This window comes from Lycorma delicatula, chromosome 2 (assembly GCF_047948215.1).
Source record: "Lycorma delicatula isolate Av1 chromosome 2, ASM4794821v1, whole genome shotgun sequence".
NCBI classification, from domain to species: domain Eukaryota; kingdom Metazoa; phylum Arthropoda; class Insecta; order Hemiptera; family Fulgoridae; genus Lycorma; species Lycorma delicatula.
This window is the reverse complement of record NC_134456.1, coordinates 175,843,336-175,857,618: the sequence shown is the minus strand read 5'-3', so window position 1 is coordinate 175,857,618 and position 14,283 is coordinate 175,843,336. Positions and strand designations below refer to the sequence as shown.

At 31.4% G+C, this 14,283-nt stretch overlaps 1 protein-coding gene across 1 annotated transcript in view; it reads left to right on the top strand.

Annotated features, from left to right (window-relative positions):
* The window catches only part of LOC142319436 (cilia- and flagella-associated protein 91-like), a 68,965-nt gene that overhangs the window by 8,801 nt on the left and 45,881 nt on the right, over window positions 1-14,283 (top strand). Inside the window, exons 2-5 of the mRNA XM_075356717.1 lie at window positions 4,984-5,060; window positions 5,328-5,452; window positions 6,612-6,680; window positions 13,763-14,046. Of these exons, the coding sequence (XP_075212832.1) occupies window positions 4,984-5,060; window positions 5,328-5,452; window positions 6,612-6,680; window positions 13,763-14,046 (555 nt within the window). The remainder of the gene's footprint in view (window positions 1-4,983; window positions 5,061-5,327; window positions 5,453-6,611; window positions 6,681-13,762; window positions 14,047-14,283) is intronic.

Here is a 14,283-nt window from a genome sequence, read left to right as displayed (position 1 = left end):
ATGTATTTTATCTCCGACAACTGTAAGTTTATGTATTTAACATACATCTAGGTACAGGAAAATCTGATTTGTATATATACCAGGAAGATGAAGGGAAAGAGAGTACAAATGAAGTTTGCCCCTTTCATGCTTAATTATATAAAACATTTTGTCCCTAACACAGTGTCTCGACTCCATCTCTTCTCAGATGGTTATGTGGGACAAAAAAATTCTCTGATGAGAATATGTACAACCTTAGCTGAGACCAAACGATTTGAAAAAATTTTTCATTTGTTCCCTGTCAGAGATCATTTGTACCATAGAATGAGAAAATAACACTGCAGCCTACACTGTTCATGGAATTCACTTATTATTCCAACCATCCAGGGCAAGTTTGTGTATCAAAGTACTTCGGAAATTTTGTCAGTCACATATTGAGCCAAAAATACCTGCTACTAAACCTGTGAGCCTGCCTAACATTTGTGTGTTTACTGAAAATGTTCCTATCGATAAGAAAAAACAACAACTTTTGTCAAATGTTATATTCCAGAAGATCATCAACATTTTTACAGACATACTTGCATGGCCTACTACTAACAAAAACACAGAAAAATGAAAAAATCAAAATTGTTTCAACCAAATTATTTATTTATTTAATTTAATGTTTAATTTTGTAATATGCACACTGTGTAGTTAAACAATATTAGGCCTACATAATTTTTAATAATAAATTATGGTTCCTTTATTATTTCTTTGTTGAACATTACAATTTATTGACATTACTGTTTATTGCCTTTTTTTTATTTTTGAAGCTTGACCATTCATTTAAGAATGGGCTCAATTCCATTATTTTAGATTAGCATAAATACTACAGAAATTAATATTTAAAATACTGAAATGTTTAAGAACAAATGTTTAGAACTTTGTAACTGCAGGCAGCATTAAACGGAAGCATGAATTACCAATTGCTCTACAAAAATGTGTTTTGTCTCCTGAAAAATTTTAAATAATGCCAACATATGTGCCCAACATAATAACCAGGTTTTTTTTTTATTTGGCCCCTTTCCTAAATGACTGATTCATTTTTTTTTAATTATTTAATTGGTGTTTTTTCATTTAGATTTATTTTTGTGTGTTTGTATACAACTGATTCAACACATTTTTGAACATATCACAAGTACCTTCAAAATGTAATCTAGACATCTTTGCCATATCTAAAAATATGACAGTACTCAGCTCAGACTCAGATAAAAATTTTGTAACTTGACCTAAAAAGTGCACTGAAGTCATTTTGTATTTTTTAAACATGAAAACAAAATTTAAAATTTACAGATCATATCAGAATATATTATATTAGTATTCTTCATTCAACATTATTTTAGACGTGTTCCTAAACCAGTGATTTAAAAAAAAAAAATTTTTTTCTTAATAAAATTTTCCTCTTAACTATATCCGCAAATTTCATCTTCAAATAAATTTTATCATAAATAAAAAAATGAGCTATATCAAATTCAATTTTTGTATGTGTGAAACTAAGATGATCATTTTACACTACTGTAATTATAACCATAATGAAAAGATACCACATTTCAAAGAATAAATCCTCAGACATTTAATAGGCAGTAAATTAGTAGTAGCATCTTTTTAGTTAATTATTGTGGATCATAGGCTAACGATTTGATTCGAATTTCCACAAATCTTTTCCATTTTTAATTGTTTACATATTGCAATATCTTCATTCTATAAGGGGCTCTGAATACTCTGTATAGTAATTATCCTATAAAAGAGCCCCGTCCCCGACTGCATTTAAATATTTTTGTTCAAGGACAAAATTTTCTTATCAATGTAAGATGGTTTTTTTGTTTGCAAGCTGGAGGAACCCCATTTACAGGCACCAAGTAGTGCCAGGCTTGCTAACAGGTTCCACAAGATGTTAATAAGTGCGTATGTTCCTGCACACTAAACTTCCACCCCTAGCACAGCTTAAAGAAGCATTACTTCAGGAAGGGGGATATCTATCCCCCACACAAACATTCATACTCCACAATTGTTATTATAATATATTGTATTTTATTGTACCGATATAAGACCTGCTGAAAACTTAATCATTAGACAACCTTAAATATTTGCTGTTTCTACAACATGAAAAATACATTTAAACAAATTAAAACTGTCTGAAAGTTGATTGTCCCATCATTCCTTTATTTCCATACCTTGTTTTCTTATTTTTTTTAGTTCAATTTATTGTAGTTTTTTGTTCAGTTTATTTTTTTATTATTTTTTGGCAGTTGTGTTTTTTAACTTTTATAATTGTTTTTATTAATTAAAACTTTTTAATGATCATCGAGAAAAATTCACAATTCGAAAACTTATGGATTAACATATTTAACGTATTGAGAGAAAATTGTAAACATTTCCATTTATTTATATATGCATACCAATCTAACCTTACAGATTTCTCAATTGATTGAGTTCCTAAAGAAATTTTTTTATCATGTGGATCATAGAGCAATTTTCTGGGATCCAGACAACTAATAGCTGAACTCTCCAATTGTCTCACCCACTTAGTGTTGCTAGGCCTGGCCCTTGGTAAAGACGTGAGTACTCAGATCTATGACAGCTCTATCTAGGGTAGTTCATTTTGGTTTATGCATGTCATAGCCCAGCACAATTAGTGGCAGCATTCATCATTCCATTTTGCCCTGTCTCCCTGAAGCACCAAATTCGACAACAGTGGGCTCGATCCTTAATCCGTTGCCGACAGCCTCTCCTCTAATCATACTGACATCAAACTCTACAAAGACCGTTAGTGAGAGCTAGCCAGGCCCAATCTGGTCTCTGTGTAGCACAGGCCACTCGATTTTTCTGAGTATCTCAGTTAATTTTGTTCTGGTTTGGTTCCATCATGATTTTGTATTTTACTAGCAAATACTCCATTTGAATTTTGAAAATCAGAAGAATGGTTGCGAAGATATAACAACATTCCCAAATGTTGCCATGAGATGATGTTACCATGATCTTTCTTTTTCTGTTAGCCTCCAGAACCACCATAAGGTATTACTTCAGAGGATGAATGACAATGATATGTATGAATGTAAATGAAGAGTAATCTTGTACAGTCTCAGGTCGACCATACCTGAGACGTGTGGTTAATTGAAACCCAACCCCACCAAAGAACACCGGTATCCATGATCTAATATTCAAATTCGTATAAAAGTAACTGCCTTTATTAGGATTTAAGATTGGTCTAGCCTCGCACGAGGTGCTTACCTCACATCATCACTCTACCCTCACACGCAGTCCCCACAAGAAGCCCATTATTATTAAACAGATTTTTTTTTACTTTATTTTATTTTATTTAATGTAAATTTAATTCAATTTTTTTGTGATATTATTTATTTGATTGATTTGAATCATTCAATTCAAACCCAGCTAATATAGTGATAGAAGCTCAGTTCATAGTTCATTAATTCAATTCATTAAAGTTTGTCCTTCAACTAGCAAATCTCCTCTACTACATATATTCTAAATACTATTAGAGGGTTTTTTTTTGTTCGGGATAAACAAAAAGCTACCCTACCCGATCTATCGATACTAAAATTTTTAAAGTGTTTCTTGGCATAACTGAAAAGGTTTTTGAATATATTTCATCTCGGAAAAAAAAAATATATATGTAATAGTGGTGGTTTGCAAAAATTTTAATGAATTGAATTAATAAACTGTGAACAGAGTTTGAACTGAACTCGTCATCACAAATCAGCTGATTTCAAAGTCGAGAGTTCTAAGGTTCAAATCCTAGTAAACACAGTTACTTTTATACAGATTTGAATACTAAATCGTGTATACCAGTGGGTGTTGTTTGATGGTTGGGTTTCAATTAACTACACATCTCAAGAATGGTTACCTGAGACTGTTCAAGACTTCACTTCATTTACATTGATTTACAGTGGTTCCGGAGGCTAAATAGGAAAAAAGAGAGGGTTTGAACTGAATGATTCGAAACAATCAAATGAATAATATTACATAATAATAGAATTAAATTTATATGTAGTAGTGGAAATTTTTCGGTTGAAGCGCAAACTTTAATTAATGTGAACTGTGAGTATCTCACTGAGTGAGTGAGGTGAGTTTGAACTGATTGATTATGAACATCAAAAATCAATTTCTAGATTTTTTGAGTTTGATTTTGAATTTCAAATGTTAAAGACTTTTGAATTTTTTTGAAATTCTGTTATTTTTTTAATTTCTTGATAACAAATGAAAAAAAACAGTTTGATTTTTGGGAATGTAATCTACGTTTTAATAAACCAATTTCTAAATTTTTGAAATTTAACCTTGAAAGGGGATGAAGAAAGGTAAAAAAGTTTTTGAACAATGATTGTAAATTTTCCCAATCCCGACTATAGTAAATGAGATAATCAGTAGATTTGGGCTTGCAAATACTCTTCAGATAAATATTTAAAAACAATTTTCAGGTTTTTTTAATTTCGATTTTTTTAAGGGGTGCGAAGGTATACGGTGCTGTGGACCAACTACCACAGTCACTGACACCGTTATAGTATGTGTGACTGGCTGCACCTGCCTTCAGTTACTTGATCAATAAACATAAACATAAATAAAAGTGACCGCTTTGGGAAACACAAGTAACCTCATAGTACGAGTGAAGCTGCGATGGAGAATCAATATATTAACCTATGACACACCTGGTAATGTAAGGATTCCAGTGCTGGGTCATACATCTAAATTAGTTTGGTCATTAAGCTACATGGTGGAACAAACATATATAGATACTTACCCACACCCTAAATACATTACATTTCTTTTTGGACAGTCGTGTAAAAACAATTTTAATCACAAAATGTGATTAAAATTGTACAGTCGTGTAAAAACAATTTTAATCACAAAATGTAAACTTTTACATACAAAATTTAATAACTTTATTTTGATTAAATTACTATTTACTTTTTTATAGATTAATCAAGTAAAAATATGTTCTTGTTTCAGACACTACATTTACAGTATCTGATCAAAGAGAGTACTATGAGACAGTGAGAGAATCATTAAAAATGTCAACACTTTATGTAAGTTAAAATTTATAATTTTTCAGTTCACTGAAAAGTACACAGATATTATCAAAAAACATCATAGTATTTTGATATCAACTATATATTTCAAGGCATTAAACTTTATAACCATATTTAGAATAAAATTTTTCATCAAAATTATATTTTCAAATGGAAATCAGTATTAGAAGAAATTTACTTGGGAAAGTTAACATTTAAAATTAATAAAAATAGAATAATTCTACTAATAATCTTGAAATTTATCATATTTATTTACTTCCTTAGGAGCTGCAACCAATTTTTTCATCAATGTTTAGTGATGTTCCTCGTTATCCAAGACTGCAGCTTCTTCTCAAATCTGCAAATCCAATACCAGATTACATTGATGCTTCTTTTATGGGTAAAATGAGGTAAGAAACTTTGTAATGTAATATGTTTTATTCAATGTGCATAACTTTATCATCAGTCATTTAACATATTAATGCCTGGTAATCTACCAATTTACCTCAGGAGAATCCAGACTATTCATCCCCTGGGTTTTGATACTCGATTCAGGTTCTCCATAAAAAATTAGGAGGGGACATCTTTCAGGAAATTTCTATTGAAACATCAGGGAGCCCTCCAGAGGGGGTCGAAGTTTTGAAAAATATACCTGTCGAATTAGTAGATTACCCCATCACCCATCCACTTAACTCCAGTCCTTTCTGCTTTGAACTTAAATGAAATTTTTAATTCTACTTGTGAAATCTAGACTTTATCACAGAAAGAATCAAATTGAACGTAAAGTGGAGGACATGAAAACAGATACAAAATTACATCAATTTTCTGCCAAAACTCGGCTATTTATTGACGACCGATTTAAAAAAATAAAATTTATAAAATAAAATATTTTGTTGAAAATAAAAGGATTAATATTTTAGATAAAACATAAATTTTGATAAAACTTATATTTATGGCGATATAACGGATTGAAAAATAAACATGGCCGCCATTTTTTAATTTGCAAAGGTATTTAATTACTGATTTTTTTACTAATTTTAAAACTTTATTACCAAGACGCTTAATGGCGAACAGGGGAGAATGAAGGAGAAATTGCCATTTTTACTAAGGATATTTTTTGTTTAGTTTTACAAGTAGAATTCAAAAAATTTACCCAGCCCACCATTTTAGAAACACTCTCTCTCTCTCAAACCCTCTCTCTCTTCCCTCCCCCTCCCCCTGACCATGTGCCTGTGCCTGTGCCTGTGTGTATGTGTGTGTGTGTGTTTCAGGTATACTATATGTACATATAAAATCTATAAATAGCAATCACATTAAATCAAACAATAATACGTAATTATATTATACAAACATTTAATATGTAATAATCTGAGTTATGTAGATGTTAGAGATAATAACTTAGAAGTGAGTTAATAACTGAGAGAACAGTAATAATATTCATTTGGATAAGTCTTATTAGGATTTTCACTGATAACTAATTTTTTTTAACGAATTATCAGTCAAATTTTTTATACACAGAAATTTATATTTTATAATTTTATATTTAATAAAACTTTTAATGTGTTTTAGAGCTACGGCAATGAATCCACCCAAAACAAATATTATCAAAGGAGTAGATAGGTTCAAATACTTCCAAAAGTAAGTATAGTTAAAATTATGTTATATATCCTTTTAATCCTTTACCACTTTGTTTTCTTAAATAATACTAATTTAAGAAGTATCAGTTAAATAAGAAAAATGTTTAATATTTACAATTATTTAACTTGCTATTTATTCAACTGTTTCTCAGATACAAAATGGAACAATTCCTATACAAAACAGTCTCAATTACAAATAGAATAAATAATCCTTAGGTAAGTTTAAAACCATAAATAAGTTAAAGATTATTTTTTATTTTTTATTATTTTTTTTTTTTGAGGTTTTTAGGGGCATCGTCTACTTTGGTCATTAGCCCCATCCCACTTCAAAAAAAAATTTTAAAAAGGTTCAATGATTCACAATCTCATGAATCAAAAATGTTCAAAATTTTACATTTTCCATAACTTCTAATCCAACAAATTACTTCCTAGGCTTTCCTTTCGGCCATCCTTTCTTGCACCGTTTTTCCATCCTGCGAACGGCCTCAACTTCTGACGAAAGAGTGTCTGAGGCCTTAGACATGGCATTGTCTTCTCTTTCTGATGCCAATGACGTTCGCCGGCTTACAACAGGTGATGAAAGCTTTGTTGGTGCTGTTAACATCGTTGCAATTGAATCTAAACTAGCAAGCGATGCACTTTCCGCGGCTGATAAGCTGGATTCTATCTCTACTGCAGTGCTGGGTCCAGTGAAATAGATGATCTCACCGAAGCTGTTCTTTGAGCTTTTGGAGCCTCCATTGTTGCAGTCTTTATATCACCTGCATCTGGTGCTTTTTCTATAATAACTTGCACCTCCATTTCAGTAGACTTGGATTTTCTTGTCACAATTTCTTTAGGCTTGTGACTAGTCGACAGAGTGATCTGTTTCTCTTTGTCAGATAAGTCAAGAATTTTAATTTTTACGCTAGTTGGTGGCTTTATGATCGCAGATTTGACTGGTTTTTTAAACGGCGCTGGTGCGTCTCTCATGTCAATGGCATCAGTCCGGGGATGAGCCGTCTCATCTTTACTTTGTTTTCTCTGGTTACTCGACTCAGTCTTTGAATCAATGATTCTTTCAATCATTGTCGCAAGCCTTGGTGCCATCGTGTTAAGCAACTGCTCCACATTAATTTTAGATGTGGAAGGGGCAGCCGCTGCTTCTGCATAAGAAGTCGATGGTCGTGGTGTACGCTGATCAACAATTTTCTTCGCTTCAGGATAACTGACCTTCTGAAGAGTTTTAACTTCCTGAATGGCTGTTTCTAATTTATATGTAGGACAGTTACTTGAACGACAGTTGTGATGCTCTTTACAGTTAACGCAGATTGGAGGGTCTTTACATGGGTCACCCTCATGTGTTTTCTCTCCACATATACATATTTCCTGCGCTTCACTAGCTGCTTCCTAGCTGCTGTGTGTCCAAATCGTTGACACTTAAAACATCTCATCGGCTGCTGAATGAAAGCTCGTACATCAAGCCGATGGATGTCAGCTCGTACCTTTTCAGGAAGGTTCGGCCTATTAAATGTTAAAACATGCGAGGCTGAAGGAACAACTTCACCATTTCTTCGCATGGTTAGTCTGCAACACTGAGTCATTCCCTGACTCGACATTTCTTGTACAATTTCTTCTTCTGTACAATTAAGAAGATCGAGACAAACAACAACTCCTCTGGATGAGTTAAGTGTGCTATGTGGTTGGACAGAAACCGCAAATTCAGCGATCTTCTTCAACGCCTGAACTTTCTGGCTTTGCATGTCGTTGATGGTTTCGACATGCAATCCATTAAAAGTTTTACGAATTTCCTTGACAGGACCATCAGCACAATTGGTAATTTCTCTTGCGATTAAGAATGGACTAGCTTTTTGAAAGTTTCCATTCTCCTTTGTAATAATTAAAAATCTTGGTTTGGGAGCAATGTTTCCAAACAACGACTTCCCTACTGATTTTGTCAGCATCTCTCGATTTTATCTGACTCCTTGCTCTTTTTCCTCTTTTTTTGTGGCGAAAGAGGTTTCTAAAAGAGGGTGTTTACGTGCACCCTCTGCCACGTTAGTTTGTTCAATATTCATGAACATTTATCCCTTCTGTAGCAAGGCTAGCCGCCAGGGTATACCCCCACTCCAGGGCTACTAACCTTGGAGGTCCGATCCGGTACTCCGGTGGAACCGGCATATGTCCTGGCAGAGAGCGGATGCGCAATCTCTGCACTGACACCAGGCTCCTACTCACCGAAGCTTTCAGAGCTCCCATGCACTGACATATATGGGCACCATTGCTACATGCTTGCCATCGCAGGAGGCATGTGGACAACGGAAGGGTCTCCGTTACACCTACAATAACATTGACCCCGGCCGCCACATCGCCAGCTCTAAGTTTGGTATGTGTCCACTTCCTAATCAATTAATTGTTCATATCCTGCATGTAGCCGAAACATCCAATCTGTCTGTTGACCTGAAGATGGAGACAGGTCAATAAAGTAATACATCCGAGGAATTTACTCAGGAGTCCCGTTAGCAGCTATAAGTATTGTACATAAGTACAGCTGTTACCCCCCTGGACGTGGAACATAGGTGTTGTGTTCCGGACGATTTATGGTTAATATCAAATACTATTTTGATTAATTTGTGATTCTGGAGTAAGTAGTAAACCAGAAGAATCAATGTTCTGGACATTTCCTGAAGGATTTATAACATCTGTAACATTGCAGGTGCTCTGAATGTTATGTAATAGCACAGGAATTTCTAAGATTTCATCTTTGAAATTAGAAGGATGAAGGATATGAAGTATCCTTCAAAAATCATTTGGAAGTTTGAGCCAATCAGAAATTTCCTTCTATTTAGTGAGAATCAAGTCCACTCATCTCCATTTTAACTCTTAAAAAAGTGTTTAATGTTTTTAATCTCTGGCTGATTGCAAAATTAACTGGAATTTTACCTTATTTATTCCATCTTACATAATTTTCTTCATCCTTTCACCACAACCAACCGACTATGCTAAATTCCTCTTAACTATTTTCATGCCAGAGGTACATGACAGGTGATGAACACTTCTAACAAGATGTTTTAGAAAGGGTTACTTGATCATCTGTGTTTACAGATGTTTGTACATAATCTTTATGCACAAATATAATTTATATTTTACATGTTATACAAAGTTTAATTCTCAATCCCATACTTTTATATTTATTCTTAAAGAAACTGACCTAAATTCATTTATTATTGATTGCATTTGGATATTTTCTCACAATAAATTCCATTTTAAACTTACTATCATCTGCAGATGTATGAAATATTAATTTCCAGCTCTTTCTTTCAGCCAAGGTTTCAAAGTTCTTCCAAACCTCCACCAGCCTCAGGATATCCTGGGAATACCAAGCTTCTTCTAATTCCACAAATCTGTCTTCACTGTTTGAAGTCAGTATATTTATTGAAACTACTTTGAGTATTCTTCAACCTTTTATTTTAATTCTTAATCAGTTTCTCCTTTTGAATCAAATGGCCATTTTATCTGAATTCCTCTTAACTGTTGTAATTCCCTCATTTCCTTGTCCAATATTTTTTCTTCTAGAATATTTTTCTCCATACTATTTATGGTATTTTCTTGATTATCTCCTTTTTATTCCTCTTAAATGTAAATCTTTCCAAATTGTAGCTTCTAGTTCTCTTCACATTTGAGATACTACATGCTTCTAACTCTTCTTTCCACTATTTTCCCCTTGTGGTTGTTATGAGTAAATTACAATTACAATTCCCCATTGTCAAAGGGGATGGAGTATTAATTAAATGTATTTAATTAATACTCCATCCCCTTTGACAATGGATATTTCATAATACTTTTGTAGTTATTTCATAGTAGCCTACACTTCTTTTGGTAAATCTTAAACATTTAGTTTCTTAATCGTCTTAGCAAGTTATGTCCTAAATACATCTTCCTTTTATAACTTTGATACTAGTTAAACCTTTATTGGACCATTAGGCTTTCCACTATTAAAAACTACTTCATTCAGTTCATTCTGATACATTCATGTCCATTAATTTAAATATTTTAATGATTTACTCATTAAAAAATTGCGTGATCTGAACCAAAAATTATTACGTCTTACTTCTACATACATATATTTCAGTGCATTATAATACTTCATTCGAAAATCATGGCTTCTGATAATAGAAAAAATATATTTTTTATATATCATTTCCTTTTACAAAGTAAAGGAAGTATTGTAATTGTGAAAAATTTAGGTTTTCAGAGTTCAACAGAAATATATTTTGAATATCCCCGAATTCATTTTGACTAGTTTCGCATGGCATCTGTTCATACGTATGTACGTACGTGTGTGTGTCTCATATCTCACATAACAAGAATGATTAGCCGTAGAATGTTGAAATTTTGTATTTAGGACTGTTGTAACATCTAGTTGTGCACCTCCCCTTTTGATTTCAATCGACGGCCAAAAATGTTGTACAGTCAGACTTCTAAATAAATTTGAATTTTGGAATTTTTCTTAACTGCAGCAATAAGCCCTCATTGAGAGCTTTTCAACAATATATCATAAGTGGTACTTATTTTCATTGGTTCCAGAGTTATAGCGAAATAAATTTTACTTAATGAAATATTTGGATCTTACAAGAAGAAGGCACATTGGTTTGAATCTGACTTCATATACATATATATATTTTTTTAATTTAAACATATTGATTCATTAATAATTTATTTATTAACTTATGATTATAAAAAAAATTTAACTATAAATAATAATTCAATAATAATACAAAAAAAAAAATATGAAAAAAAATCAGAAGTTATTCGTGAAATAAAATTTTATGTACTTTCATTTTAATTCAAAAACTTTTACAATTATTAATAAATCAATATAATCAAATTAAAAAAATATATATATATACATGAGTATATGAAGTCAGTCCACTTTATTAAGAATTGGAGGATCATATCTCACTTTCAAATGAAATAAGTTTAAAAGAAGTTCAACAAATAATGTGTACATGTAATTTAATAGGCATACATGGAAATCATGTGGTATCCACAAAAGATTTTTTTTATTGGTTTTCATGATTTTATATATTGATATTTTTCCATGAAGTAAAAAAAACATAAGTAAACATTAATTCTTATACTTTTCTTATGTTTCAGTTATTTCATATTACAGTAACTTAACAATAAAATTTTGGCAAAATTAAAATACTTTTTTCATAAATTTTGATGAGCATAACAGCATATTACTACTACTTATTGCATAGAAATAATTGATTTCATTTTTTTTACAATAAATTAAGTTGTTTTATTACAGTATTGTTCTAAATTAGAAATATAGTAATACTTATTAATTTTCATTATGATATATCTTTAAGGATTGTGTTTTTATTCATTGTTGCCTAATTAATAGGAAACAACTTATAGTTTAAAAAATCAGACAGAAATTTAAAAATCAGACCTGTCTTTAAATAACCAAACAATTCATTAGTACTGAATTGCTAGAAAGTTATCTTTCAAATAACCATATCCATAATATAGGCTTAAATGTGTTTTTTTTTAAACAAGCCATAGTACATTTTTGAAAGACATCAATAATCCTGAGGGAGATTTTTTCTTATTAAAAATATATTTTTGTGACACTTATTTTAACAAACATATACTGCGACACTAAAAAACACAAAAAAATTATAAATATAAAGACTGTTTATTAGTGACTGTTTAGTGTTAAAACACTAAAACTTTATAAAAATATCTTGACTGTTTATAAGCAGAATAACATTAGTTCAATAGTTACATAATGATTTAATCAAAAATAAGGATTGCAAATTATGGTATTTATAAAGTTGCTATTTTATGCTATAGATGAATCTCGAGTAAATTAAATTTGTTAATTTTTTTTATTCAGCTTATTGAAGAATCATATACATAATTCTGCTGAACATTTAAGTTCAAATTTTTAGACAATGTATTGTCTAAAAAGGTTCTTTGTATACACTTTACCTCATCTGCATCATGGATACTTGTAGGCACATAGACATCAACAATTGTTGTCAGCTTAGGTTTTGATTTTATCCTTATTACAATGATTCTATCAGTAAGCTTTCTGAAATAATCTACTCTTCTTGTTGATTATGAAACCTACTCCTGCCTGCCGTTTTATTTGATGCTGAGTTAATTATTCTAAAATCACCTGACCAAAAACTGTCATTCTCTTTCCACTAATTCTTACTACATCTACATTTAATCTACCCATTTCCATCTTTTTCTAACCTACCAACCTTTTTTGGATTTCTAACATTCCACGCTCTGACTCAAAGAATTTATTTTTTAATTTTCTGGTGACCCCTTCCTTAGAAGTCCCCACCTGGAGATCTGAACATGGGACTAGTTTACCTCTGGAATATTTTACCACAGAAGGTGCCTCAATCTTTATTACATGAAAATACAGAGAGCTACATTTCTTGGTAAATGTAGCTCTCTGCATGTGTCTGTTTCTTGGAAAAAAAAACAGTTGTAGTTTACCATTGCTTTTAGCTGTACAGACAGTACTCAGAAGATTGAGTGATGTTGATATGGCTATTTAAATCTTCCTGACCTATGCCCTTAACAGCTACTGAAAGAGCTGCTGCCCTTTTTCAAAAATCATTCCTTAGCCTGGCTCTCAATGATACCACTCCAGTATGGTTGCACCTTCGGCCCTGCGACTTTGAATCACTGAGCACTAAAGCCCCCTCATCAGTTTTATATATATTAATAATTGGGACATAATCTGATAACATGTCAAAGACAAACAGCCCATCAAAGACACTAAATGTTTTTCATAGTTTCAAATATACATGTAATAGATATTATGATTACTAACATATAAGTAATCACAATTTTTTCCTCAGACAAGGAAATTTTTAATTTATAGTGATAATTTGTTTTATATTAACTAAAAATGTTGAGTTTGTTATCAGGTCCTTAGTACCTCTAAGTTTAGTTGCCACTATTAAAATATATAAATGAGACATAAACATCATTTAAATTATTTTCTGATTTAATCTTGTAAAAAAAAAAATTATTATTTATTTTATAATTTTATTGCTTATGTTATAACTAAAGGCCAATGATGAAAATTCCAACAGCTCCATCATTTCAAGAGAATTTTATTTCGGATTTTGACACATATTCAGATACTTTAGGTTATGAACAACAAAAAGTGGATAAAGTACAGCATCAAAAATTTACATTTAAAGCGTTTGCTTCATTGGCAGAAAAAAAAGAAACTAAATTTACACAGACAATTTATCGTGAATCTGAAACTCAAACTGTACCATGGGCACCACCATATGTTGTTTCTAGTACAGTAACTCCAGAAATATTAACTTTGACAAATTTATCATGGGGTAAGTAATTTGTGCAAAATAATATAATTAATGAAAAGATATTTTTAATTAACAGTAAATTAGCAGTATTAAGTATACCTGTGTATTTAAAGATCAACAATTTTGTAAATACTTTTTAGAGGTTTTGTATAGGCAAATTGTTATGACACACATCAATATAAAACCACACATATTGTTTACACTCTTGTTTAATTCAACTGTCTGTTTTCATAGCCATGAAGTATTGTTACATTTTCA